Source organism: Rhipicephalus sanguineus, chromosome 2 (genome assembly GCF_013339695.2).
Source record: "Rhipicephalus sanguineus isolate Rsan-2018 chromosome 2, BIME_Rsan_1.4, whole genome shotgun sequence".
NCBI classification, from domain to species: Eukaryota; Metazoa; Arthropoda; class Arachnida; order Ixodida; family Ixodidae; genus Rhipicephalus; species Rhipicephalus sanguineus.
In genome coordinates, this window is record NC_051177.1 from 88,652,842 (window position 1) to 88,677,968 (window position 25,127).

At 46.6% G+C, this 25,127-nt stretch overlaps 1 protein-coding gene across 1 annotated transcript in view; it reads left to right on the forward strand.

Moving 5' to 3' along the window:
• Positions 1-24,531, forward strand: part of LOC119383337 (KICSTOR subunit 2) — a 40,628-nt gene extending 16,097 nt beyond the window's left edge. Inside the window, exons 8-10 of the mRNA XM_037651415.1 lie at positions 3,214-3,376; positions 20,466-20,564; positions 24,332-24,531. Coding sequence (XP_037507343.1) covers positions 3,214-3,376; positions 20,466-20,564; positions 24,332-24,505 — 436 coding nt within the window. The 3' untranslated portion in view covers positions 24,506-24,531. The remainder of the gene's footprint in view (positions 1-3,213; positions 3,377-20,465; positions 20,565-24,331) is intronic.
• The last annotated feature ends 596 nt before the right edge of the window (positions 24,532-25,127 follow it).

Here is a 25,127-nt window from a genome sequence, read left to right on the forward strand (position 1 = left end):
TACGAAGCAGCAGATGTTTACAACCTTGATGAAGCTGCTCTGTTCTACAAAATGTTGCCTACGAAGACGTTCGCTTTGAAGGAGGCAGACATTAAGGGGCGGAAACAGAACAAAGATAGAATCACTGTTTTGTTTGGTGCAAGCATGTGCGGTGAGCACAAGCTGCCACTGCTTGTTATTGGGAAGACAGAAAAGCCTCGTTGTTTCAAAAATGCACGACTGCCATCCAAGGATGACCTGATCTATAAAAACAACAAGAAAGCTTGGATGACGGCTGCACTCTTTGAAGAATACGTGCGGCACCTTGACCGCAAGTTTGCGGCCGCAGGGTGCAGCGTTTTGTTCGTCGTCGATAATTGCCCAGCTCACGGCGACATTCAGAACCTGCAGGCAATCAGGCTGGTCTTTCTACCCCCGAACACGACGTCGCTATCGCAGCCGATGGACCAGGGCGTCATACACCATACCAGGAAAATATATCGCTACAATCTGTTGAAGCGAATGTTCCTTTGCTATGACAACGGAAAGGAGTATAACATTGACCTCCTCGGTGGTATTTGCCTCATTGTTCACGCATGGAGGCATGTGGAGGCCACCGTTATTTGACGGTGTTTTGAGCACGCCGGTTTTGTGAAAGAAGAGGCAACCTCCGCTGAGTTTGCTGTCACCGCTGTCACTTGCCCGTTTGATGAAGAAGGGGAGACTCTCTGCGCTCGATATGAGGCTTTGCACGCGGACGAGGAGTGCACTCCAATCGGATTCTCCGAGTACGCAAATGTCGAGTGCACAGTGCAGACGTGTTACGCCGACATCGACAGCGAGATAGCTGCGAGATCGACCGATTCGGCCTCTAATGTTGACAGCGATGACGAGCCCTCCCGAGCACCCCCTTTGGCGGATGTCATCGATGCCTTGAGTGTTGTGCGCAGCTTCGTCGAGTGCAACGGCGGCGAGGCTGAGATGCTGCGCCTCATTGACAGGCTGGAAAATATGACTTTCAGTGCTGGGAACTACCGAACGCGTCAGTCACGCATGGAGGAATTTTTCTCCAAGTAGGCTGACTTGCCACAATAAAGGTGTGACTTCCGTACACCACGTTTTCTGGCTGATTTCTTTGATTTCGCGTTGTTTCGGATAATTGGGAATCCCGCTTAATTGGGATATTTTTCTCGGTCCCGAGGCCTTCGAATTAACGAGGTTTTACTGTACACCATGTACCCCTGGTGGTAAGCAAATCTCGGAGGAGCGTGAGCATATTTTCTATCACGCAGTGCTGCTAATTTTCTTTCAATTTGAAAACTGCCCTTGAGACGCGCACAACAAAATGGCCCTTTTCTGTACCCACTCGTGATGTGGAAAGAAAAAAAGAAAGAACACCGGGAACAACTTGCATAAGACGCCCCCGTGTGGCTGGAGACACAGGGGGTAACTCCACGCGCCACAGTTTAAAAGAAAAAGAAATACCTAAGAGCGTCTAAATTCTAAATTTCCCCACTTATATTTAACCGTCGGTTTCATGGCCAATCTCCCGTACTGGGTAAGAGCCAAGAATTAAGGGTCAAGCAAGCAAGCAAGCAAGCAAGCAAGCAAGCAAGCAAGCAAGCGTCTGATTCTCCATTGTCGACACTTGCATCGTGCTGCTCAAGCACAGAGGCGCAACAACTATGACAGTTGTTAGTTCAAGCTTGCCCTGTGCATGCCTGTGCGTTCATTTAGGGCATCTTTTTTTGTGCTTCAGCGGCACACTGCAAGTATTGAGCTGCTTCTGGTTCTTCATGTGGCATTTCGATTTCTTGCTATCAGATTCATTGCTTCGCCCTTGCAGCGAAACTGTGACTTTTTTTTTTGTGCATTGCCTTCTCAGTAACCTTTCTTTTTATGTAGCGGCCGTCACTGTAATAACACTGCTGTGCACAGTATGCTCTTCTTTGGCATTTGCTAGCCTAAGGTAGGATCCAGGTATTTTGTTGATACAGTTGCACCTCCTAAATGTTTCTTGCTCCGTGGCTTTCATTCATAGTTGCGCATATTTTTGCTGTACAAAATAATTAAAGTCATATTTTGAACTCCCCTTTGTACATCAGTGATATTTTTTATTATAATTGAATATTTTCAAGAATGGGAAAATTCATTAAATTTCTACTTCTTGCGGGCTTCTTCGCGAAAGTTGCACCGCTTATTCCGGGCTTTTTTTTGGGTTGAATATATGCTTGTTAGCTCGGCAGCATCTGGCAACTCTGGTATAAACTACAGTTCTCGAGCTAGTGCAAAACAGGAATCCTGTTCACTTTATTTTCCGTAACTACAGTCATACCTTCAGCACAACATGAATTAAAAATACAACCTTTATGGCTTGATTCTCGCACCTGTCATCACGATGTGCTTCTGTGTGTTTGTTTCACAAAATATACTACTGCCCTATTCTGCATGTTTTTCGTCATCTGATGTACATCTCGTCTTATCTTGATCACGGACAAAGGATGACAGTTGTTTCATGCCTAACGTAAATATTTCTTCACTCAGTTGTACTTTGAATATCGCATGACTGGAACCTCCTTTTCAAATCAGTGATTTAGATTGTTAGTCACCCCCACGTTCACATTGCTCTGTTTACGGTACTCTGTTGCCAGTTTACCGATGAAATTTATGTCCATGTTTGTTTCAACTCATGTTCCTTGTTCATGCCTTTGTATTACTTTGGCTAATAATGTATTCCATCATAGCGTATTATCATGTGTATTTCTGTGCATGTACTACACCACTTTATAATGCTAATGGCCCTCGTGGTTACGCATGTAGATTGTTTAATTTGCTGAAACAGTATATAGGCATAGTATTACATTCTTATCCAATCTAATAGTTATATTGCATATGCCCAAATGACTGCATTGTGACAGTACTGTTGCTGTCTCCTAAGAAACTTTAACTAGTAGGTCACAAGTCTCTTTGAAGTTGTCCTGCTGCCATTGTTATCATTTTCATGCTGCTGTCATTGTGCTGTCATCCTAGTTTTTATGCCACCATCGTTGTTTTGTTGCTGTAACTGGGTTCATGTTGGGAAGTTTGCACCGAATTCTCGGAACATGCTTCACATTAGTGTGCTCAACAGCCTCACTACGCGGGGTGTGACCAATTTTTGCTAATCAAGATTCACACTTTGTAAATTGAATTAATTGCTCATTAATTATTGTCGTCTTTCATGTACTCTTCCAGGATAGCCAGCTTGTGCAAAAAGTCGGACGCACTGTGTGTCCAGTTGCTTTTCGAAGCGTTGGGCGTTGAAGGCTACTATGAGCACGGCTACTGCCACCCAGACCACGCTGTTGAAGCTCCCAAAGGAATTGACTCCTATCCGGTCATCTATTCTTACCCCACTGTAAGTCTGAAAACACTGCAGTCAAGCCCATATATATTGAAACAATGTGTATTGAATTATTTTCTATATGGAACAGTTGTAACATCCTCTTAAAAATCACATGTAAAAGTATGGCATTGTACAGTAGAACCCCGCTGTTACGTTCCTCACTGCTGCGTTTTCCCGGCTGTTACGTCGTTTTCCGCCGGTCCCGGCATAGCTCCCATAGGATACAATGTATTGGGAACCCTGCTGTTACGTCGTAACTGTCGGACCGTTCCCGTATGATACGTCGCGAAGTGCGCTTGGAGCCGACCGAGTCACGACCAAAGAGAGCGGCCATGGTGCATTTTCACGCAGCTTGGCCTCGTTTGAACGTAATATTAGCCGCATGAGAGGCGCAAGCAACAGAATCTTTCAATTGATCCAAACAAAAGCATGGCCTTCGAGATTTAAATTGCAAAGATGGCGTCTATGACGTAACTGCTCGCGAAAACAAGGCCTTCGAGATTGGCATTTACTATTGACAAAAGCATAGCCTTTGAGATTTGTATTGCACAAACATGGCGTGTATGACGTAATTGCTTGCGAAAGCAAGGCCTTCGAGATTGGCATTCACTTCTGCCATCGCGTTGGCGTAGACTCATCATCATCGTTATTTGTCGGAGAACGGGAGGAGTTCGAGCTGGTTAGAGCTCGCATGGTCGTGCGTGCAGTTCGCGGTCGGACTCGCCGCGCCGGTCGTGATTGCGTGTGCTTAGTTCTTTCATGCCTACAGCTGTTGGTGTTAAAAAAATCACATACGTTGATTACATTTCTGTGGATGAGGCCGTCCTAAGCTCCGCGTTTCTATCCATCGACTAGATCGCGGCTGAGCGCGCCAATTTTCGTGCTGCTCGTAAGAATTGAAATAAGATTCTGTACCACTAAATATTTTGCCGTTTTTCCTGTTTTTCGGCTCTTACGTTTCCCGTCTCTTACGTTTATTTCCTACGATCCCTTCAAAAACGTATCAGCGGGGTTCTACTGTATTATGCATATTGCCACGCCCATTTCTTGTCTTGTTTTGATGTATTCGGGTTTGACCGGCAGGGACGGTTATCAACGCTCGACGCTGTCCGCGAAGTAGTGTTCTAGAAGCGTCACTTAGAATAACAGAGAGCTGAGCTAGTTGGTAAGTATTCATTCTAAAAAGACAGGGCGTGCAAACACGGACACAAGAAAGAAGTCAGGACACCACAAACGCTGACTAACAACTGAAGAGACGCACAACGGCTGAAAAGAAAGAAGGCACGAAAACTTATCCGCGCATGCCCATGCAACAGGCGAACCTATCAATCCGGCACGCGTGGCGGTCTACGTGGAAGATAACTGTTTAGACATTTGATTTCATCTTTATGCAAGTTAATCGACGGTTGGCTCACGCATGCGCTACCACTATTCTCGATATGCCATGCTTCAATCATCAGGCTCCTTTCTTCATTTCTATGCCGGTACAACACTGCGCATTCATCAAATTTTGGCGTGCACTTACAATCTCGACAATGTAAAGATAGATTAGAAGGTGAGCATCCTGTTAGCGATCTCTTATGTTCCAACAATCTCTGGTTGATGCATCGGCCCGTCTGTCCTACGTAGAAGCGGCCGCAGCTGAAAGGGATCTTATACACCACACACGTACGGCAATCAGTGAATTTGTTGGTGTGTTTTACGAAACAAATATCGGTCCGCTTCTTGTCTTTTACTCCCTCATTCTTCCTCTGCAGAGCGACACAAATCTTACCTAGCTTATTGGCAGCCGTGAAAACAACATTAACGCCGTATCTACTTCCTACTTTCTTTAGCCTGTGAGATACGCGATGAATGTACGGTATACCTACGACACGTTTCTTCCTATCGCTTTCTGCAACCATGCTAGGATTTAATACAATAGACTTCTTTAAACGTTCAGCGACTGTGGCCACTGCATCTCGAGGATACCCTACATCTAAAAGATGCGTAGCCTGTGCGTTAAAGCTATCACTCATTTTGTGCTCACACGACTTGGTGAGGGCTGACTTAAGGCAAGACATGGCGATGCCGTTTTTTACAACCTTCGAGTGCTTCGACGAAAAATTTAACAGCGGTTTCGACGATCTAGGAGAATACTGCCAGCACACGTGGTTCTTCTGTAACGTTAAGGAAATGTCTAGAAATTGTATTCCATTATTCTGAGGCACCTCTTTAGTAAAGCTCAGCCCTCCTCCATTTAATTCAAATTTTTCGCTCACGGAAGTTACCACCTTTTGAAAGTCCTCACCTCTACAAAAAATCAAGTAATCGTCCACATAACGAAAAACCTTAATAACCGAATTACCTAAGGCGCCTTCCAAAATATTATCAATCTTGCTAAGGTATAAATCACTAAGAACCGGAGCAACTTTAGAACCAATACATATCCCCGACTTCTGCACATAAACGCCTTCCTTCCAACCTACCAGCGTCGACTTTAAATACATGGAAAGGATTTCTAGAAATGCCCCGGTAGAAACACCACATTTTTCGATGAAAACCGTCTGGTGTTCTTGTTCGTTAATACATTCATTAACACATTTTAACAAGTCCTCATGCGGCAAAGAATAATACAGGTCTTCAATATCCATACTAAAAGCCTTACAACAGCCGGGGTTCTCCTCCGAGAGGAACTGAACTAGCGCCTGGGAATTACGCATACGAAAAGGGTCTGAAAAACTCAAAGAGGTTAAGCAGTTCTGCAAATAACTAGATACAGCGACTTGCCAGGTGCCTTGCTCTGAAATGATTGCTCGAAATGGAATCTCGTTCTTATGTGTTTTGGCTGAAAAAAACAATTATAAAGTAAGTGATTTAGCTTTCTTGACATTACAAGCTATTCTCTCAAGATTATGTCTTAACAAAAGGTCGACAGCACGTTGCCTAACTACCGAAGGCTTAAGTTTTACCGTCCTAAAATTCTTTTCTATGGCTGTTAATGCTTTTTCTGAGAACAAGCTGTCCGGCATAATTACAAAATACCCTTCCTTATCTGAAACTACTGGCCTGAGTTTCTGCTCGACACAGTAATTAACCAAAGGCCGGATAGGATCAGAACACTTGAGATGCACATTAGAGTCCTTGATGCTAGCAACGCAGTCTGAAATGCAGTGGGAACGCTCTTCTTCAGGAACAAGTCTAGTGATTGTACGCGGTAAACTTAAAATTTCTATTGGTTTCAGGTTCGGCTTAAAACAGTATTTAGGACCTAAGGCTAGGGTTTTGCAGTGACTGTCGTCTAAGGTAGCTCCTCCAAGGACTAGCAAGTTATTTTGCGGTGAAACATTAGAAATAATCTTCCTCTTACATGGTTGAAGTTCTCGAAGTTTTACCCTCCATATGAATTCCGCATGCTGGTTAGCTACCCTCATCCAGTCGGCGTACATCTGCTTCTGGCGGCGAGCGTCACGCGAAGTTGTTAGTCGGCGTTTGTGGCGTCCTGACTTCTGTCTTGTGTCCGTGTTTGCACGCCCTGTATTTTTAGAAAGAAGCGTCGCGATTGTAGTAGATCGGTTTGTTAAGATTGCGCCCCGCACGCGAATGTTCCAGCTTTGTCTAGAGATTACGCCGCCACCAGCGATATTGCTGGAAAGTTCGATAGCGCCTGTATAAAAGCCGACGCGCATGACTGCTTGTCAGTTGATCGACGGTCGACGTTCTGTCCGCCGCTATCTGTGTATCGCTGTAGTTTGACTTTTAGTTCCTTGGCCACAAGTTCGGCCAAATAAAGAGTTTCATCTTGGACGTGTTCACTGCTGCCTTCGTCGACGTCACGACCACGTGACATCTGGTGGAGGTGCTGTTCCTTCATGATCCGGACGCCCCGTCAAGCCGTGAGCCGAGCCCACACCATCAAGAAGACACCGACCAGCGGGCCAGCCGCAGGCAGCAAGGTCTCCCACCGGCATAGGTCGGCAAGAAATATGGGGCTCACTCAGACTCACTCAAGAAATATATTTTGCCCTTATGGCTCACTCGGACTCAGACTCACCAAAATTTTCCTCAACCGGACTCACTCGGACTCAGGCTCACCAAACTTTTTCCCAACAGAACTCACTCAGACTCATACTCACAAAAAATTTACTCACCTGGACTCACTCAGACTCAGACTCACGCCTCGATATGAGTCTGAGTGAGTCGACTCATGAGTCCATTAGCCTATTATTATTCTATTTCTACCATAATGTCAATGCTATTTAACTCCAATATCTCGCATAATCGATGCGCTACTTAGCACCTTTTGATTTCGTACCTTCAAATACGAGTTGTCTGAGTTTGCAGTTCAATACGGACCTTTTTATTGAAAGAGATGACTCACACGAGATATTTTTATCAGTAACTTCCCGTGAAAAAGTTTACGGGGGGGGAGGTCAAGGCACCTCCTCCCCCTCCCCCTTCTCAACTCACCCCTCTGATCAATAAATATTGAGCCGACGTATGAACGGTAGCGCGTTGAAGTATGTGGGACTATACGTGAGTATAAATGGGAGCCGACATAAGGCCGATTGTAATGCTGAAGTTAAGTAGATAGGATCATAGGTCGGCAAAAAATATGGGGCTCACTCAGACTGACTCAAGAAATATATTTTGCCCTTAGGGCTCACTCGGACTCAGACTCACCAAAATTTTCCTCAACCGGACTAACTCGGGCTCAGGCTCACCAAACTTTTTCCCAACAGAACTCACTCAGACTCATACTCACAAAAAATTTACTCACCCGGACTCACTCAGACTCAGACTCACGCCTCGATATGAGTCTGAGTGAGTCTGAGTGAGTCGACTCATGAGTGAGTTTGCCGACCTATGCCCACCGGAGTACGGGCCTCTACCCGACAAGACCAGGAAGACCCCGACCATGCCCACCACATCAGCGACGGCGACAGCACCCATGGTGCCTGCACCTGTGCTGCTACATCAGCCGAGGGAGCCACCTACCTTCCGTGGGTCACCGCTCGAAGACCAGGAAAGTTGGCTTGAAAGGTACGACCGCGTCGCCGTTTACAACAACTGGACTGATAACGACAAGCTACGGAACGTGTACTTCGCCTTGGAAGACACCGCTTGAACATGGTTCGAGAATCGAGAGGCCACGCTCACAACCTGGGACCTTTTTCGCGCCGCTTTCCTGGACACATTCACGAGCGTTGTCCGGAAGGAAAGAGCCGAAACTCTGCTAGAGACTCGTGTACAGCTGCCGAACGAGAACATCGGCATGTACATTGAAGAAATGGTCCGCCTTTTTCGCCATGCTGACCCCGCTATGTCCGAGGAGAAGGAGATCCGCTTCCTAATGCGAGGAGTCAAGCAGGAACTCTTTGCCGGCCTTGTTCGTAACCCACCTAAGACGGTCGCGGAATTCGCCTCGGAAGCAACAACGATCGAAAAGGTGCTTGAAATGCGTACGAGGCAGTACAACCGCCGGATTCCCACGACGACCTACGGGGAGGTTCAAGCGCTGCAATCCGACGACCTGCAAGACACGATCAGAGCTATCGTGCGGGAGGAGCTGCGAAAACTGTTGCCGTCCTTGCAGCCTGAAGTAGACTCGATTACTGACGTCGTGCGCCAGGAAATACAACAATCCCTGCGAGCACCTCAACTAGTGCAGCCTGAGCCACAAGGGATCAGCTACGCCGCTGCAGTCCGCCGCAACGCTCCTCCTCGCCCGCGTCAAGACGCCGCAGCAGTTCCGCCGCCACCACTGACGTCATACCGCCCGCCAGGCGGCCAGCGATCCGCGCCGAGGAAGACCGACGTTTGGCGCGCCCCTGACAACTGCCCGCTCTGCTACCACTGCGGCGAGGCCGGCCACACGTACCGCCGCTGCCAGTACCGACAGATGGCATTACGAGGATTCGCCATCAACGCGCCGCGACCGCAGCCAGGCGAACGGCCTCGCGACATCGACGACTACCTAACTGGAACGCAGTGGCAAGAACGACGTCCTTCACGCTCGCCGTCGCCCAGCCGCTACATGTCACCGCACCGCCGGCCGTACACTGGCCCTAACCGGGGCCGGTCGCCTAGCCCGTATCCGGAAACTAAGGGCAGCAACCGATGGAGGTGCGGTTGCTGTACGACGAACTACCGAAGATCCTCCGCCGACGACGTCGCGACGAAACCTTCAGAACACAATGCGAACCAGACAGACCCCTGACGACGAGATCTTGCGGACCGAAGAAGACCCGACGACGCAACATGGAAGCAGCGGAACAAACCGGCGCAGCCGTGACCTGACGCCGAGACCCAACCACAACGCAAGGCGACGAACTAGCGACCACGGCGTTCTTATCGACGGCCACAACGTCACCGCTCTCGTCGATACTGGAGCCGACTATTGCGTCATCAGTGGGCCCTTCGCCACGAAGTTGAAGAAAGTTAAGACCGCTTGGGAAGGCCCCGAAATCCGCACCGCTGGAGGCCATCTGATAACGCCGATTGGTGTCTGCACGGCGAGAGTCACCGTCAATACCCGGACTTATCCTGCGAGCTTTGTAATCCAACAAAACTGCTCCAGGGATGCAATACTTGGAGTGGACTTCCTAAGTGAACACGGCGCCGTCATCGACCTGAGGTCCGAGTCGATAACACTAACCTCAGATAAAGCGCTCCTGCCCCGCGCGACGCCAGGGAACCATGCATTGAATGTGATAGAAGAGCAGGTGACCATTCCGCCGCATTCCAGCGTCATTATTTCTGTCGGCACCGAAAAAGCTGAAGACATCGAAGGTGTCATCGAGAGCGATCAGCATTTGCTGCTAGACCATGACATTTGCGTCGCAAGGGGCATTGCTCGGTTGCATGAAGGAAAAGGAAGCGTGGTGCTAACGAACTTCAGCCAGGAATACAGACACCTGAGTAGGGGCACGACGATTGCATACATCGAAGAAATCTTGGCCGACTGTTTCTCATCGTCATCGCGGGTCCGACAAACGCCCCTTGCTAAGCACCGCAACATAACAGAAGAAAATGCTCGACCACTCTGTCAGAGTCCCTACCGGGTTTCGACGCGGGAACGGGAGGCCGTTAAGAAACTAAGTCGATGAAATGCTACGCGACGACATCATCCAGCCGTCCAACAGCCCGTGGGCGTCTCCCGTGGTTTTAGTGAAGAAGAAGGATGGGACCCTACGTTTCTGCGTCGATTATCGTCGCCTGAACAAAATCACAAAGAAGGACGTGTACCCACTCCCACGGATAGACGACACCCTGGATCGACTCCACAACGCGAATTACTTTTCGTCGATGGACCTCAAGACCGGCTACTGGCAAATTGAAGTCGACGAGAGAGACAGAGAAAAGACCGCCTTTATAACACCGGACGGCCTGTTCAAGTTCAAGGTCATGCCTTTCGGTCTTTGCTTGGCACCTGCGACTTTCCAACGAGTCATGGATACTGTATTAGCTGGCTTGAAGTGGCAGACTTGCCTTGTTTACTTGGACGACGTCGTTATGTATTCCTCGAACTTCGACGAACACCTCCAGCGACTTCAATCCGTACTTCAAGCAATCAAGAACTCCGGGCTCACCCTGAAGCCAGAAAAGTGCCGCTTCGCGTACGAGGAGCTCTTGTTTTTGGGTCACGTGATCAGCAAGACTGGAGTGCTCCGAGACCCGCAGAAAACAGCTGCCATTGCCGCTTTCCCGCCACCCACCGACAAGAAGGCCGTGCGCTGATTTCTTGGCTTGTGCGCCTATTACAGACGCTTTGTCAAAGACTTTTCACGGATCGCCGAGCCACTAACGCAGCTCACGAAGACCGACGTCGAATTCAGGTGGCAAACAGCGCAAGTCGAAGCATTTCATGAATTGAAACGACGCCTGCAGACACCTCCGATACTTGCGCATTTCGACGAATACGCCGATACGGAGATTCACACCGATGCAAGCAGCATAGGACTCTGCGCCGTCCTTGTGCAGCGGACGGGCGGACTGGAAAGGGTTATCAGTTATGCTAGCCGGTCGATGTCTAAAGCAGAGGTCAACTATTCCACAACAGAAAAGGAGTGCCTCTCCATCAACTGGGCTACGTCAAAGTTTCGCCCCTACCTCTACGGCAGGCCCTTCAAAGTTGTGAGCGACCATCACGCCTTGTGTTGGCTAGCTAACTTGAAGGACCCTTCAGGTCGCCTCGCACGGTGGAGCCTAAGACTTCAAGAATTTGACATTACTGTCGTGTACAAGTCCGGAAGGAAACACTCCGACACCGACTGCTTGTCTCGTGCCCCTGTCGACCCACCAACGCCCGACTACCAGGATGATGACAGCTTCTTGGGAGCCATAAGTACCGAAGACTTCGCCGAACGACAGCGAGCCGACCCGGAACTGAAGGGTCTAGTGGAATACCTGGAGGGCAGGACCATCGTTGTCCCAAAAGTATTCAGGCGAGGATTGGCATCATTTTCCTTGAAAAACGACGTCCTCGTACTCGTAAAGAAGAACTTCACTCCAGCCCGAGCCAGCTACCTTATCGTTGTACCTTCGGGACTGCGACCAGAAATTTTGCATGCCCTGCACGACGACCCAACGGCTGGACACCTCGGACTTTCCCGAACGCTCGCACGAGTACAAGAAAAGTACTTCTGGCCGCGCCTTGCCGCCGACGTCACTCGCTACGTAAGGACGTGCCGAGACTGTCAACGACGGAAGACACCGCCCACAAGACCAGCAGGCTTCCTTCAGCCGATCGAGCCTCCTGGGGCCGTTCCCAACATCAACTTGCGGAAATAAATGGATCATCGTGGCTACCGACTACCTCACCCGCTACGCCGAAACAAAAGCCCTGCCCAAAGGCAGTGCCGCTGAGATAGCCAAGTTCTTCGTTGAGAACATCGTCCTTCGACGTGGCGCCCTAGAGGTTCTCATCACCGACAGAGGTACGGCGTTCACGGCTGACCTGACTCAGGCGATCTTGGAATACAGCCACACAAGCCACCGCCGCACCACCACGTACTAGAATTTTTCCACGCACGCGCTCGTGCCGACGCCAACGCTTCTTCGTCGTCTTTCTGCCTCCGAGAGGCTCTTACTCGTGACAACCACCCACAGACCAACGGCCTCACCGAGCGTCTAAATAAGACCATCGCCGACATGCTGGCCGTGTACGTCGACGTCGAACACAAGACGTGGGACGCCATCCTTCCGTACGTGACCTTCGCGTACAACACGGCCGTACAGGAAACGACGCAGATGATGCCATACAAGTTGGTCTACGGATGGAGCCCGGCAACGACGCTCGACGCCATGCTACCAAACGTGACCGACGAGGAAAACATCGACGTGACCACCTACCTACAGCACGCCGAAGAAGCACGACAGCTTGCCCGCCTACGGATCAAGAACCAGCAGACGACTGACAGCCGCCGCTACAACATTCGACGACACCACATGGAATACCAACCCGGTGACCGTGTATGGGTATGGACGCCAATACGCCGACGAGGACTTAGTGAGAAGCTTCTTCGACGATACTTCGGATTGTACAGGGTACTTCGACGCCTCGGCGCACCCGACTATGAGGTTGTCTCTGACGGCATTACGAACTCTCAGCGGCGCCGTGCGCGACCTGAAGTCGTCCATGTCGTGCGCCTTAAGCCGTTTCTTGCGCGTTAGCGAGCGTGGGGACTCTATTTTATTCCTTTGTTATTGTAATTTATTTGTGTATGCACCTGTTTTTTTTTCTCTTCTATGTTCTTTCACAACCATCGGGACGATGCTTTTTCAGAGGGGGGCAATGCCACGCCCACTTCTTGACTTGTTTTGATGTATTCGGGTTTGACCGGCAGGGACGGTTATCAACGCTCGACGCTGTCCGCGATGTAGTGTTCTAGAAGTGTCGCGATTGTAGTAGATCGGTTTGTTAAGATTGCGCCCCGCACGCGAATGTTCCAGCTTTGTCTAGAGATTACACCGCCACCAGCGATATTGCTGGAAAGTTCGATAGCGCCTGTATAAAAGCCGACGCGCGTGGCTTGTCAGTTGATCGACGGTCGACGTTCTGTCCGCCGCTATCAGTGTATCGCTGTAGTTTGACTTTTAGTTTCTCGGCCACAAGTTCGGCCAAATAAATAGTTTCATCTCGGACGTGTTCACTGCTGCCTTCGTCGACGTCACGACCACGTGACATCACGTGTTCGTGACTTGATGTGCTGCGTTTTATTTGTGCTCTATAATGATGGATTTGTTTTAGTAAGTTTCACTGCATCAAAGCCTTGTAATACAGCGAGGCTTCTTGGCCTTGCCAACAACATTCTTCTAACTTGAGAATACTTCGCAAGGACTACTTTTTCTTTAACTTAAGTACATTTCAGAGTATCTTGTACTCTGTATTATAAGTACAGTGGAACCTTGATTATACGTCCCCCTGTTTTGTGATGACCCGCATTTTATGACGAATCGATTTGGTCCTGGCAAAACCCCTATAGAAATAATGTATTAAAAATCTCGGTTAGACGTCACAATTTTACGTCAACCCCGCACAACAATTTTCCGATACTGTCTGACAAAAAAGCACCTTTTTTGCTCAAATTTGGCGCTGACCAAATATTTGAGGGTGCAAAATAAAAATTTACATGCCCTTAGGCTGACAATTAGAAAAGTAGAGAATGAGACAGTATGCCTTCTTAGAATGATAAATTTATTCTCCTGGCAGTTCATGTACTTTGGTGATCCAGTTTTCCTGCCTTTAAGATCGCTTCTGGACACGCCTTGATTGTGTGCGTATATGCACCTAAAGCACGTCTTTGAGATCCGGATATTTTCACATTTTCGGCCAGTGGGAACTTTTCTTGGTCGGCATGCAGCTGAACATCTCGTCCCTTTGTTTGTGACTCTTGCAGTCACAGGCCCAGAGCTTGCAAAGGGACACGAAGTAGCTATCTTTACCATGCAAAATAACTTTCCCTTGACGTGAGCGTTCATAATAACAGTGGCACATCACCAATTGCACTTCACAAGGGAACAAATACGATGCACACAGCTCAGTCGCGCACGAAAGCTTCCTACGCGAACTCGTAACCATAGAGTTTCTCACAATACCTAGAGGGAAATCTGGCGCCACCGTATATGCGAATTTCTGAAGGAGCGCTGTGCCGTCAAGGCAATGATGGGATATGTGTCTGCGAGGCTTGTGCTGGCTGGCATTGAGTGAGGCTTGGATGTACAACAGCTACCTGCGGCCTCTTGTTATGGGAAGAGAACAGCCACACTACTCCAAAAACATGAAAGGCATCCCTGTTCATCAAGCGCACTTCAAAAGAACGCATGGATGAAAAGTAATATTTCATGCATTCAGCTCGGACAACAGGCTAGTAAATTCCTGCTATTCATGTTCATATTTCAAATTATCAATTCTATATCAAAGTATTTTGTGATCTCCTCCGGGTTCGAAATTTATAGGTTTGACTGGGTTGTATACATCAGAGCATGCCTGTCTCGCACCCAGGCTGCTGGCGAGCCGAGCGGATACTCTCGCACCCAGACGCCGGGCTGACGGGGCTGCCAAGGCGTGTGCGGGTTGCACCAAGTAAACAGGGCAAGCTGCAGTTCTGAGGCTTTAAAGTGCAAAAAAGTACCCGTTCACGCCGCTTCAGCGTATAAGAGCTCGTCTGGGCACTACTGCGTCGTCTTTGGATGCCAAAACAAGCAGCGCAACTGGAGCGTTGTCTGCGGCGATCACGACGCGCCACGGGAATAGCACCAACGCGGTGTTTTGAGCTTCGCCGCGAATGGATAACTGTGATTCAAGCAGAAAAACTAGGAGCCGAGTGAAAATACGCGAGTAAGTACACTAACTGCGTGTATTCTGCAGTGTGATGCCCACCTATTTCATTTTCCGAACCTAATTTGCATGACACGCAGCTGGGTTGAAGGCAGGCGCGAGGTTTGTGTGGGGGTGCACTTCATAGCCTTAAGCGTTTCCTTTGACGAAAATGTAGTGCAAGGTAGTGCTTTCAAGCACAAGCAATCAGCATGCTTTGCCACTTTCAACGTAGTATCAAGCTTTGGTGCTTTTGATGGCATCCTCGCCTTCAAGGTTACAAGCTTTCGCCTTTAAAAGGTAGTAAATGGTACGGTGTTCTAGAGCACTGCACGGGCTCAGGCCAGCCCGAAAGCCCGGGCCGGGTAAGGGATTGTTGGATCGGGCCCGGGCCGGGCTCGGGCCCGTGATCTTCGGGCTCGGGTCGGGCTCGGGCCTGAGCCAGGCCCGTATTAGGCCCGGGTCTCAAACGTGTCTGTATAATTGCGTGTGTACGTTGTTTTGTTTTGTTTTTGTTGTTTTGTGGGGTTTAACTTCCCGAAGCGACCCAGGCTATATGAGACGCCGTCGTTGAGGGCTCCGGGTAATTTAAACCACCTGGAGTGCATTGGCGTGCACAGAAATTGCACAGTACAAGACGTCTACAATTTTGCTCCATCGGCATGCTACACGTAATTTCAAGAAACGCCTAATATAAGTTTCCACCATTCTAGTGAGTGATAGACGTTCTTGGGTACTGTGTAAGGAAAGCAACGATAAACTGCCTAGATTAGTATATATAAAATGTGCGTGTTTGTATCTAGGGAAACGTTTCGAGTATGAAGTTTGCAGGAGGCTTGCTACTTTTCCTCAGAAACTAATGGCATCTTCATGAAATTGCACCGGTGCGTACTGTGTTGCCCCGGTGCACCGTTTCGTCCAATCATCGTAGTGCCTTGGTGCCCCGGTGTGCACTGGGGTGATTTCATGAAGATGCCATAAAAATGTCTGCCATGTTTTTTTTTCCACTTTATGGAGGTATTATATTTTGTAGTCGATCTTTGAAATGCAAAAAACAAGATTGCATGGTTAGCACTGCGTGCGTACATGAAACAGTCAGCTATGACTCCAATTATATTTTATATTGCCCTGAAATTATTTCGCAAGAGTTTTACGGGCGTAATTAACCGAAAGTATACACAGTATCAGTGAAAGTTGTGACACTGAAAGAAGTTCCTAAAACAATCTCTAGAAAGTATCTTGTGTGCGGCAGGTATCTTCACTATAACCGAAGGTTGGACAGTGCATGCCTCCTTTATGCTCAACGCATAACTAGCTGAAACGGGCCACATTTAAAAACACCGGGCCGGGCTCGGGCGGGCCGGAGCATGGAGTTTTCGGGCCGGGCGGGGCCCGGGCCGGAAAAATCGGCCTTTGCAGTGCTCTACGGTGTTCCTCAACAGCTGGCCAGAATTTCGTGCTTTTATTTCATAATAATAATAATATCTGGGGTTTAACGTCCCAAAACCACAACATGATTATGAGAGACACCGTAGTGGAGGGCTCCGGAAATTTCGACCACCTGGGGTTCTTTAACGTGCACCTAAATCTAAGTACACGGGCCTCAAACATTTTCACCTCCATCGAAAATGCAGCTGCCACGGCCGGGATTCGATCCCGCGACCTTCGGGTCAGCAGTCGAGCGCCATAACCACTAGACCACCGTGGCGGGGCGTGCTTTCATTTCAGTGTTTGATGTTCCCAAATTTATTTGCACACGGGGCACCAGCTGCACATAATACATATATTGGCACGTAAGTAAACAGTACTCGCGTCAGTTTCCTTTACGTCGCAGGCGTAGCGCTAGCTCAAGCAGCTAAATTTTCAGCATAGTTACACAGCGCATATTTAATAAGAGACAGCTGGATTCCACCCATTTCAATATTGGCTTAAGTAAGAGTAGCATAGTTCCGCATGTAAATCATCATCGTTACAGGATTAAAATCGTGCAGATAGCTTCCAAAAGGGATCGATGAACGTCACTGCAGGTGATACTCTCTGATAGCACGCTTTTGTGAGCAAGAAGCATTATTGTAAGAGCACTCGTGGAACAAAAATTACGTTCTGCGAAACTATGCGCAAGGCCTACTCTAATTATTATACGATGCATGTTAAAATGACGAGTTTTCATAAAACTTTGTGCACAACTTGTAATATGCGGCAACAAAGCATCGTTTCACTCTTTTGCGAGCTGCACTGCAATTTCAACTCACGCGTACTACTGCGGGGACGTTTTATTTACAAATGTAACAGCGTACGTACCTGACAAGGTTGCTTCCGCAGCCTGCTCAGCACGTATATATAGCATATACATTGTGGACTTGCATGAGCAAGGTGTTCTTGATGTTCTAATAAAAACGGCGAAAATGTCCAGGCTAGAAAAAACGCGAAACAAGCTCTCCGACGGGCTGAGTATCGGGAGTTCCGCGTTTGCTCTGTGTAGCGTCTTCGGGCATAGCAGTCCAGGGACGTTGCTTCGTCGAGTTTGCGATAGATGGCGCGACGAACGATGCCAATATGGCGCTACGCATGTAATTCGCTGTGTTCTGGTCTATACTCTGCTGTTGTGTGTCTTACTGATGTTTTAGCTGCGCAGAAGCCTAGAAGCAACAAGCCTAATTTTAATAAAAGTACCAAAATCTTTGTTCAGAGGATCGGCCTTCGTGGCATAGTGAAACCCTGTTAACTTGAAGGCCTCAGGATTGATAGAAATATCCATATTAAAAGAAATCTACCCGGAGAGAAAAGTTTCAACAGGAGAGTGATGCTTTTGTTACTTTGTTGCACTAAAAATTGAACTAAAGACACTCGATGTTTTGATCACTTCCACCAAAGGCGGTGCTTGGGTAGGCTTGTCATCCCTGTCCTCAACACGGGCGGCTGAAGGGGTTGTGCCTGCAGTGGTCTCGCTGTTGAGGGTGGCATAGCACATTGGAGCAGTGCTCTCAATATTCGAGTAATCAGATAAGCCGGTTGTGTTGCATTCTTTGTTCTCTTTGTTTAATGCCTCACATCTACTGGGAAGAGTCCCCGTTTTCATCAAACAGGCAGGTACACTCTGTGGAGATGGTAGTGTCAATCCCCTTCACAAATTCAGTATGCTTAAAACAGTCAAATAATTGTGGCCTCCACTTGCATCCATGCATGAACACCTAGGTCATCAATTGCAAACTCCTTGTCGTTATGGTAACAAAGCAGCATTTGCTTCAACAAACTGTAGCAATATATCTTCCTCACACGAATCATAATTCCTTGATCGATTGGCTGCAATAGTGACATCACGAGCAGGAATACCAACACAGTTGCCTGCAAGTTCTGAATATCACTGTGCACTGGACAAATATCAGTGACGAACAGAACGATGCGCCCGTTGGCCACAGACTTGCAGTCAAGGTGCTGCATGTACTCGTAAAAAATTGCAGCCGTCATCCAAGCTTTTTTATTCTTTAAATTAAGTTGTCTTAGGGTGGAAGTCGTGCATTTCTAAAGCAGCAGGGTTTCTTCGCCTTGCCAACTACAGAGTACTATATGCTATCTTGGAAATACTTCAAGAAGAATGTTTATGCTTTAACTTAAGTACATTTCATAGTATATCTTGTACTCAGTATTTAAAAGCTTGAAAGCGAAATCTAATCCCTTTGCAAGGCAACACAAGATGAACACACTTGGCCGCTAAAGGCACAAGTCACTTATTCAACATAAGCAGGTTCTAACACTATGTACACTCAAATTCACACAAGTTTGCGTATACACAAGCTTGACAAGGGCGGTGCTGCCTTATGTCCTTGTCACACAATGGACTCTACGGTACAGCGCTCTAAAGGCTCGTGCGCTGGTGCACAAGAAAAGCTGTACCCTCAATACATGCAGACAAGTTCACCACCATGCGTCAAAATATTTTGTGCAATGTGTTTTGAAAACACTCCGCTTAACTCTCGTGAGGCGCCATTCACTCCAAGTGCTCCAGTCAACACTCACCAGATGAAATTCTCAGTGTCGACTCCAGTCGGAGTGAACAACATGCCTCTCATGTACAGCACCGAACGTTGAAACTTCAGTACTGTCTAGAACTTTCCAGTTAAGATGAAAGGCAACAGGGCCACAGTAGCCTATCCGGGTACCTTTGTGAAATCGAGACAAGAGAAGTCATGGCTGTTTTAAAATAGCCTTTGCCCCGCAAACTTCTGCAGTGTGATGTAGCTGTTCGTTATAGCGCATCTGTGCAGCGCCTTTTTAGCACTGACAGCAATGCTTTCAAGAACAGAGACAAGCTCGCAAAAGCAGTTTGAGAAACAACTCATCTCGTGGGCCAATAAAGCTTTTTCACAGTAGACCATCTGGTACTTCTTTTCGCATTTCACAAGAAAGTGGATCTGGGGGGTAGTATCTTCAGAGTAACGAAGTATTTTTTCCAAGTACATATTTTGTACTCTACTCAGATACTATATTTTTAATTCAGTATTTTGCGCTGCACTCAAGTACTTTTTTTCTTGGGCAGTTCTCAATAACTTGACACATTATTAAAGTATTTTATACAAGTCTGGCATCTAATGCGTTACCAGCATTAGAGCACCCAGACACTGTGCAATTTACATGGCTGGATATGGTGTGCAATACAGTAGAACCTCGTTGATATATTCCCATTTTGTAAAATTTCCTGGTGCCAACGTTCATAATATCATCATCAAGTGAAACTGCACTACGTTTTAGTGAATTAACATTGTAAATTTTCCCGCATAGTCTGTTTTTTCCCACATTTTTTTTCTTAATAATGTATAAATGAGGTTTTACTATGCAACCGCAGCACGATGTGTGAAACTACCTATCTGAAAATATGACTCCTTGTGCTACAGAACACTTCTGAAGCTTTGCAAGCCCTGGTACGACTCAGTGGTGAAGTAGTTGACTCCCATGCAGGGTGCCCGGGTTCAATTTCAGCGAGAGCTGAAATATTTTCTTCCCATTGGGGGCACTAGCTCCGGCAGACACCGGTGGCAGCGGACATCATCACTACTAAGAATAGCTGTTGCAGATAGCCTGTAACAGCTTGCGCTTTAAAAAGCTTTATACTGGATATTAGGTTGTGACACCTAAAGGCAGCGTTTTTTGTTTTTTTCTTCTCTACGGAAGGAGACCTCACTTGATTATATAATTGAAAACATTACGTGAGTCCAAGATTATGCGGATTTTTTGCTGCTTGCAAGAAGTCATTTGTGCTCAGACGTCAGTCAGCAACATGCTTCTCTGCTTTGTCCCATGCAGATATACCAAGACAAGCAACACAGGCCTAATATTATAATGATCATCACAAAGAAGTCTGATGATCTCAATTCTGAGGGGATCGTGTACTTCTATGATTCAGTGAGTGATGCCAACCTTCCGTTTTTTTCTCTCTCTTAAAATTTTTAAAGCTTTGGCAAGCTGTGAGTCTGCATCACATCATCCTTTTGCTACACTACATGCATGTGTGAGTGCATATGTGAGACAAATATAATAAATATGTTGGTGAATTCTGCTAGTGGTACATCAGACAGCCAAACTAATTCCCGGAAATTTACGCTGTTCAAGTGTAGGGAAAGGCTTTTGTGTTCAGCCATTTTTTTCAGAGCATCATGTCAACACATCCATTCATACATCAGTATGACTTTATTTAAGAGTTTAACATTACTGAAGGCTAACCCAATTAACGCGATAATTTATGTCTGCATGAAAGATTGGAGTATAGTACTTCTTCATTTGCTTGATATGTGTGTTTTTCTATGCTTCAATGTCATGAGATAAGAGAAACATACTTTTATGGCACCAAACCTAGTAGTATTGCAAGATGAAGGTAAGTACTCACTACTGATAAGAGTTACTGTAATGTAGATTTTCAGTAAATGAAAATTGCTTAAACAGAATTCCTCCTTACATGAAACAGCTAAGTCTAACATGGTCGGTTTTGTACTACAGTTGGGTGCTGCTGTACATCTCTCTGTAAGTGGAACTCTTGTTAAATAAAACACATTTTCCCGGACCCTTCAGGTTCTATTTAAAGAGGTTCTGCTGTATCTTGAATCCTGCTCAACAGGTGCACTTTTTTTGAAGATTTGAAGAAGCACAACAGAAGCAGCTATGCATGACCAAGTTTGCTTGCATGCATTAGGGCAGAATGGCTGATGGCACTTAATTTGACAGACTACTTTACGCATGTAGACTTGTGAATCAGAGGACTTAAGCAATTCCTCTGGCTCATTTATTGTAGCAGTAGGATTGCCACAAAGACACGAGTTTGAATCTTTGTGACAGTGGTGGGGGAAGTTTTTTTTTTCTGCTTAGTGGCGAGGGTGAAGTTGAGGCTTAAGAGGTGGCCTGAAAACGGGAGGTTGTACACGATAATTAGATAATGATAAGGATTTGATGATTGCTGCATCGGCATGAATGGCATGGGCGGAGAAAGCAAACGAAATTGTCTGTTTTAGCGACTCTCACGGTAAAATGCCAAGGCTGTTGAGCTGAGACAATGTACATGCCCAGTTGGATATCTATGCCTTATGGTGTGGGTCACCAGAGGTATCTTGTACTTTTTGGAGTAATTAATTAGTAGTTAAGATCATATTTAATACAAGCGGGTGTGCCTTGGAGTAGGCGCAGTGCTGTGTAGGGCAGGTTCGTCAGTGGGTAAGAGCGAATTGAGGATAGAATGGCTTCCAGTTAGGAATTGTATGAAGTTGAGACAGAATTTAGAGACATATGCAAGTGCTTTTTAACACTTTGATGCACCATGTTGTTGTATCCTTCTGTGATGTCAAGCCAAATGAATGCAGTCAAACCTCAATGTAACGAAGACCTACTAGCAGTGGGAAACTTAGTAATGTAACAGACTTTGTGAAGTCGAAATTCATGTGCATCTACAGTAAAAATGACCTCACAGGTTCTTAAAACACTCCTGGTGTGTACATAACATGCCTTAGCATACCGTAGCATGGTGGCTGTAGAAAAGAAAAGCAGAATAACAGGAATGGCTCGCCAAGATAGATAAGATGAAACTCAGTGAGAAAACATTGCAGACTTTCTCATGTGACTGCATAACACTATGCAGTGGAATTTATGACAGGGTTCATGGCAGCAGAGTGGATGACTCATCTGGCTTTCTCTGATGCTTGCGTGTGCATTTGTCCAGTGATCTGTTGCTGAGTGAAAACCGGTGTTGCCTCATTGAAATTGAGTATCTTCAGCCGTGTGGTGCGAACCGTTTCAAGCGATTTGTGTGCAGTGTGTCGCCTGCTGTATGCGCTTGCCATGCCAGGACTCTTGCTGCGGTGTATACATGTGCACATCTGCCATTGGTGTACCTGTGCAGTGAAGTTTTCTTGCAACATTGCACAATGTTGTGTAAGGAAGAGACACAAGAGACAACGCCCGTAGGCTAGGCTGGCTGTTTTTGTTCTGCCCCGCTTCGTCTTCCTCGTTCTTCATTCCAGCACCCGAGTCCGTTGTCGCTCTTCATCATTACAGTTGCAAGAAATGTTGCATCTTGGCAGCATGGTGGCACGGTGTGTAAAGGGCTGCCTATTATAAGTGTGCGGTATGTTTAATATGGCGCTAAACCTCACATGCTGCGAAGCACATATTTAAAGATGCTTATTTTGGTACAGTTGTCGGTGATAAGCCATATCAGTGCATTCGTTAGTGGCCGCCACGTCTCCATGAATTTCCTATTCTTATTCACATAGGCATCGTGCCGAAGTCGTAATAGTAATTGGTCAGCCAACCTCTGCAACCGATAATGTGGAAGATCTTTTATGGCACAGCACGTAAAAAATACATGATTTTTGGTGAAGCTAAGATCGGGAAGTAAAGAAGTATCACAGATCTGGTTAGATCAAGATTCATTATATTGATGTTTGATCCAATCTTGCTGTGAAATGTGTGATTTGCGATGTTAGCCACTCATAACGGAGTACACAGCACAATGTGTGGAGCAGCATTGTAATGTGCCATGGTAATGTCATTGAAGGCATATCGTGCAGAAGTGAAAAACTAGAAAGCTGTTCTAAGTCATTGCTCACGATAGATGCATAATATAACTTTGTGCCACGATAACCAATAACTGTGAAGCAGAACTTGACTGAAATTTCTAGGCATGTTGCTAGAAGGTAGTCATCAGGGGCGTAGCCAGAAATTTTTTTCGGAGGGGGGGGGAGGGGGCACCTCCTTGATCGGAAGTGGGGGTCGGGCAGGCAGATGTGATCAAGTGTCATTTTGAGCTCTCTATGCCATGGCAAAATAAAATTTTAGGGGGGGGGGGCACGGGCCCGGTGTGCCCCCCCCCCCCAGCTATGCCACTGGTAGACATTGAATGCAAAGATTTCCTTTCTCCTCTTGCTCTCTCTCTCTCTCTTTGTATGTTTAGTACGCCCATTTCCTGAGTTCTTTAGTAGCATGTGAAATCGTTTGATTGAACAGGAGAACATTAGAATTTGTTCACTCTAATACTAGATACAGATGTACAGCCTTCATTTTTATTGAAGGGAACACGCGAGCACATGGCAGATAATCTCGCACCACCCATGTGGCGCGGCGCGGTGGCGAAATGTGAAATAAAAGGAAAGAGTGGTGTGGTATCTTCAACTGCATACACTCCCGTCAGAAATGCGTCTTTATTTTACACTGTCTTCTTGAAATCTGTCTTCTGTTGGGACATTTCAGTGAACAATGATTGCTTTCGATAAGGATTGTTGCTATCCCATCTTCATCTGCCACAACAGCATGAAGTGATAAAAAAGAAGGAAAACTATAAGAAGGGGTGCAGGCAATAGACAGACTGGCACCGCTATCTCCTTTCATTTTTACATTTCACCGGGCTATCTGCCGCGCGCTCGCGTGTTCCCTTTCATAAAAATGACGGCTGTACAGGTCTTTAGCAGTGTTTGGACATTTGGAAATATGATGACATCTGTGATAGATGTCTATACGTTGATAGTTCGTCGTACTGACATTGTACCAGAATACAGTTTGGTTTGATTGTACATCTTTTGTACATAGTTAAATATCGCAAGATAGTATAATGAGAAACTGGATTGCTTGTTTTATCGCTCTGGTGGGCTGATCAAGTTTGATACCTTTCACCTGTTGCTTTCTGACAGAGAATGGAGAAGAGCTATTTCCTGATCAAGCTGGACCCACGCGTGACAATGGTGGCCATCTATGTGTCGCGAAAATCTGAACGGGATACCTACATTGTATCGTGCATGCAAGACCTCGCTGCCCACGTTCGGGGGAACAAAATATTTGGAATGTTGAAACCAGGAAATAAATGAGTGCTAATAAATTATTTTGTAGATACACAAGTATTCACTTCATTTGTTTTTCAACTTACATTTTTAAGAATTAGAACTAGGCATGTGTGAATGTGATTTTTTTTTTCGCTCGAAGTGAAGTGGAAGCAACTTTGAATAGTAGCAATATTTGTACAGCAGTAGGGTGCAAGTTTTAACTGGTACAATATGTTACGGTTTAAAATTTTCTATGCTTAGTGCACATAAGCCTGTATAACATGCTCTTAAACTTTAAAAAGTAATTAATGGAGGTGAACATAATATGTATGTACTTTTAACCTTGTAATGTGGCTTCGCGGCAGTGCGCATTTTTCTGGAAGAGTGGTTTCACGGCATAGCACCACCACTCTGCAGTGAAACCACCTTTACAGGAAAATAAATGCCCTCAAATATGCATATATTCGTTTATTTCGAAAACTTCGAAATTTAGAGTAATCTAAATTCGTGTCAATGCGAATTCGAATACTGTAATATTCGTTCGAATATTCGAAGCGCCCGAGTATTCGCCCTTACCTAGTGCACAGACGCTTTGAATTCTGTCTCGAATACAGTGAAACCTCGGTGATACGAATCTCACGGGACCACCAAAAATATTCGTATCATT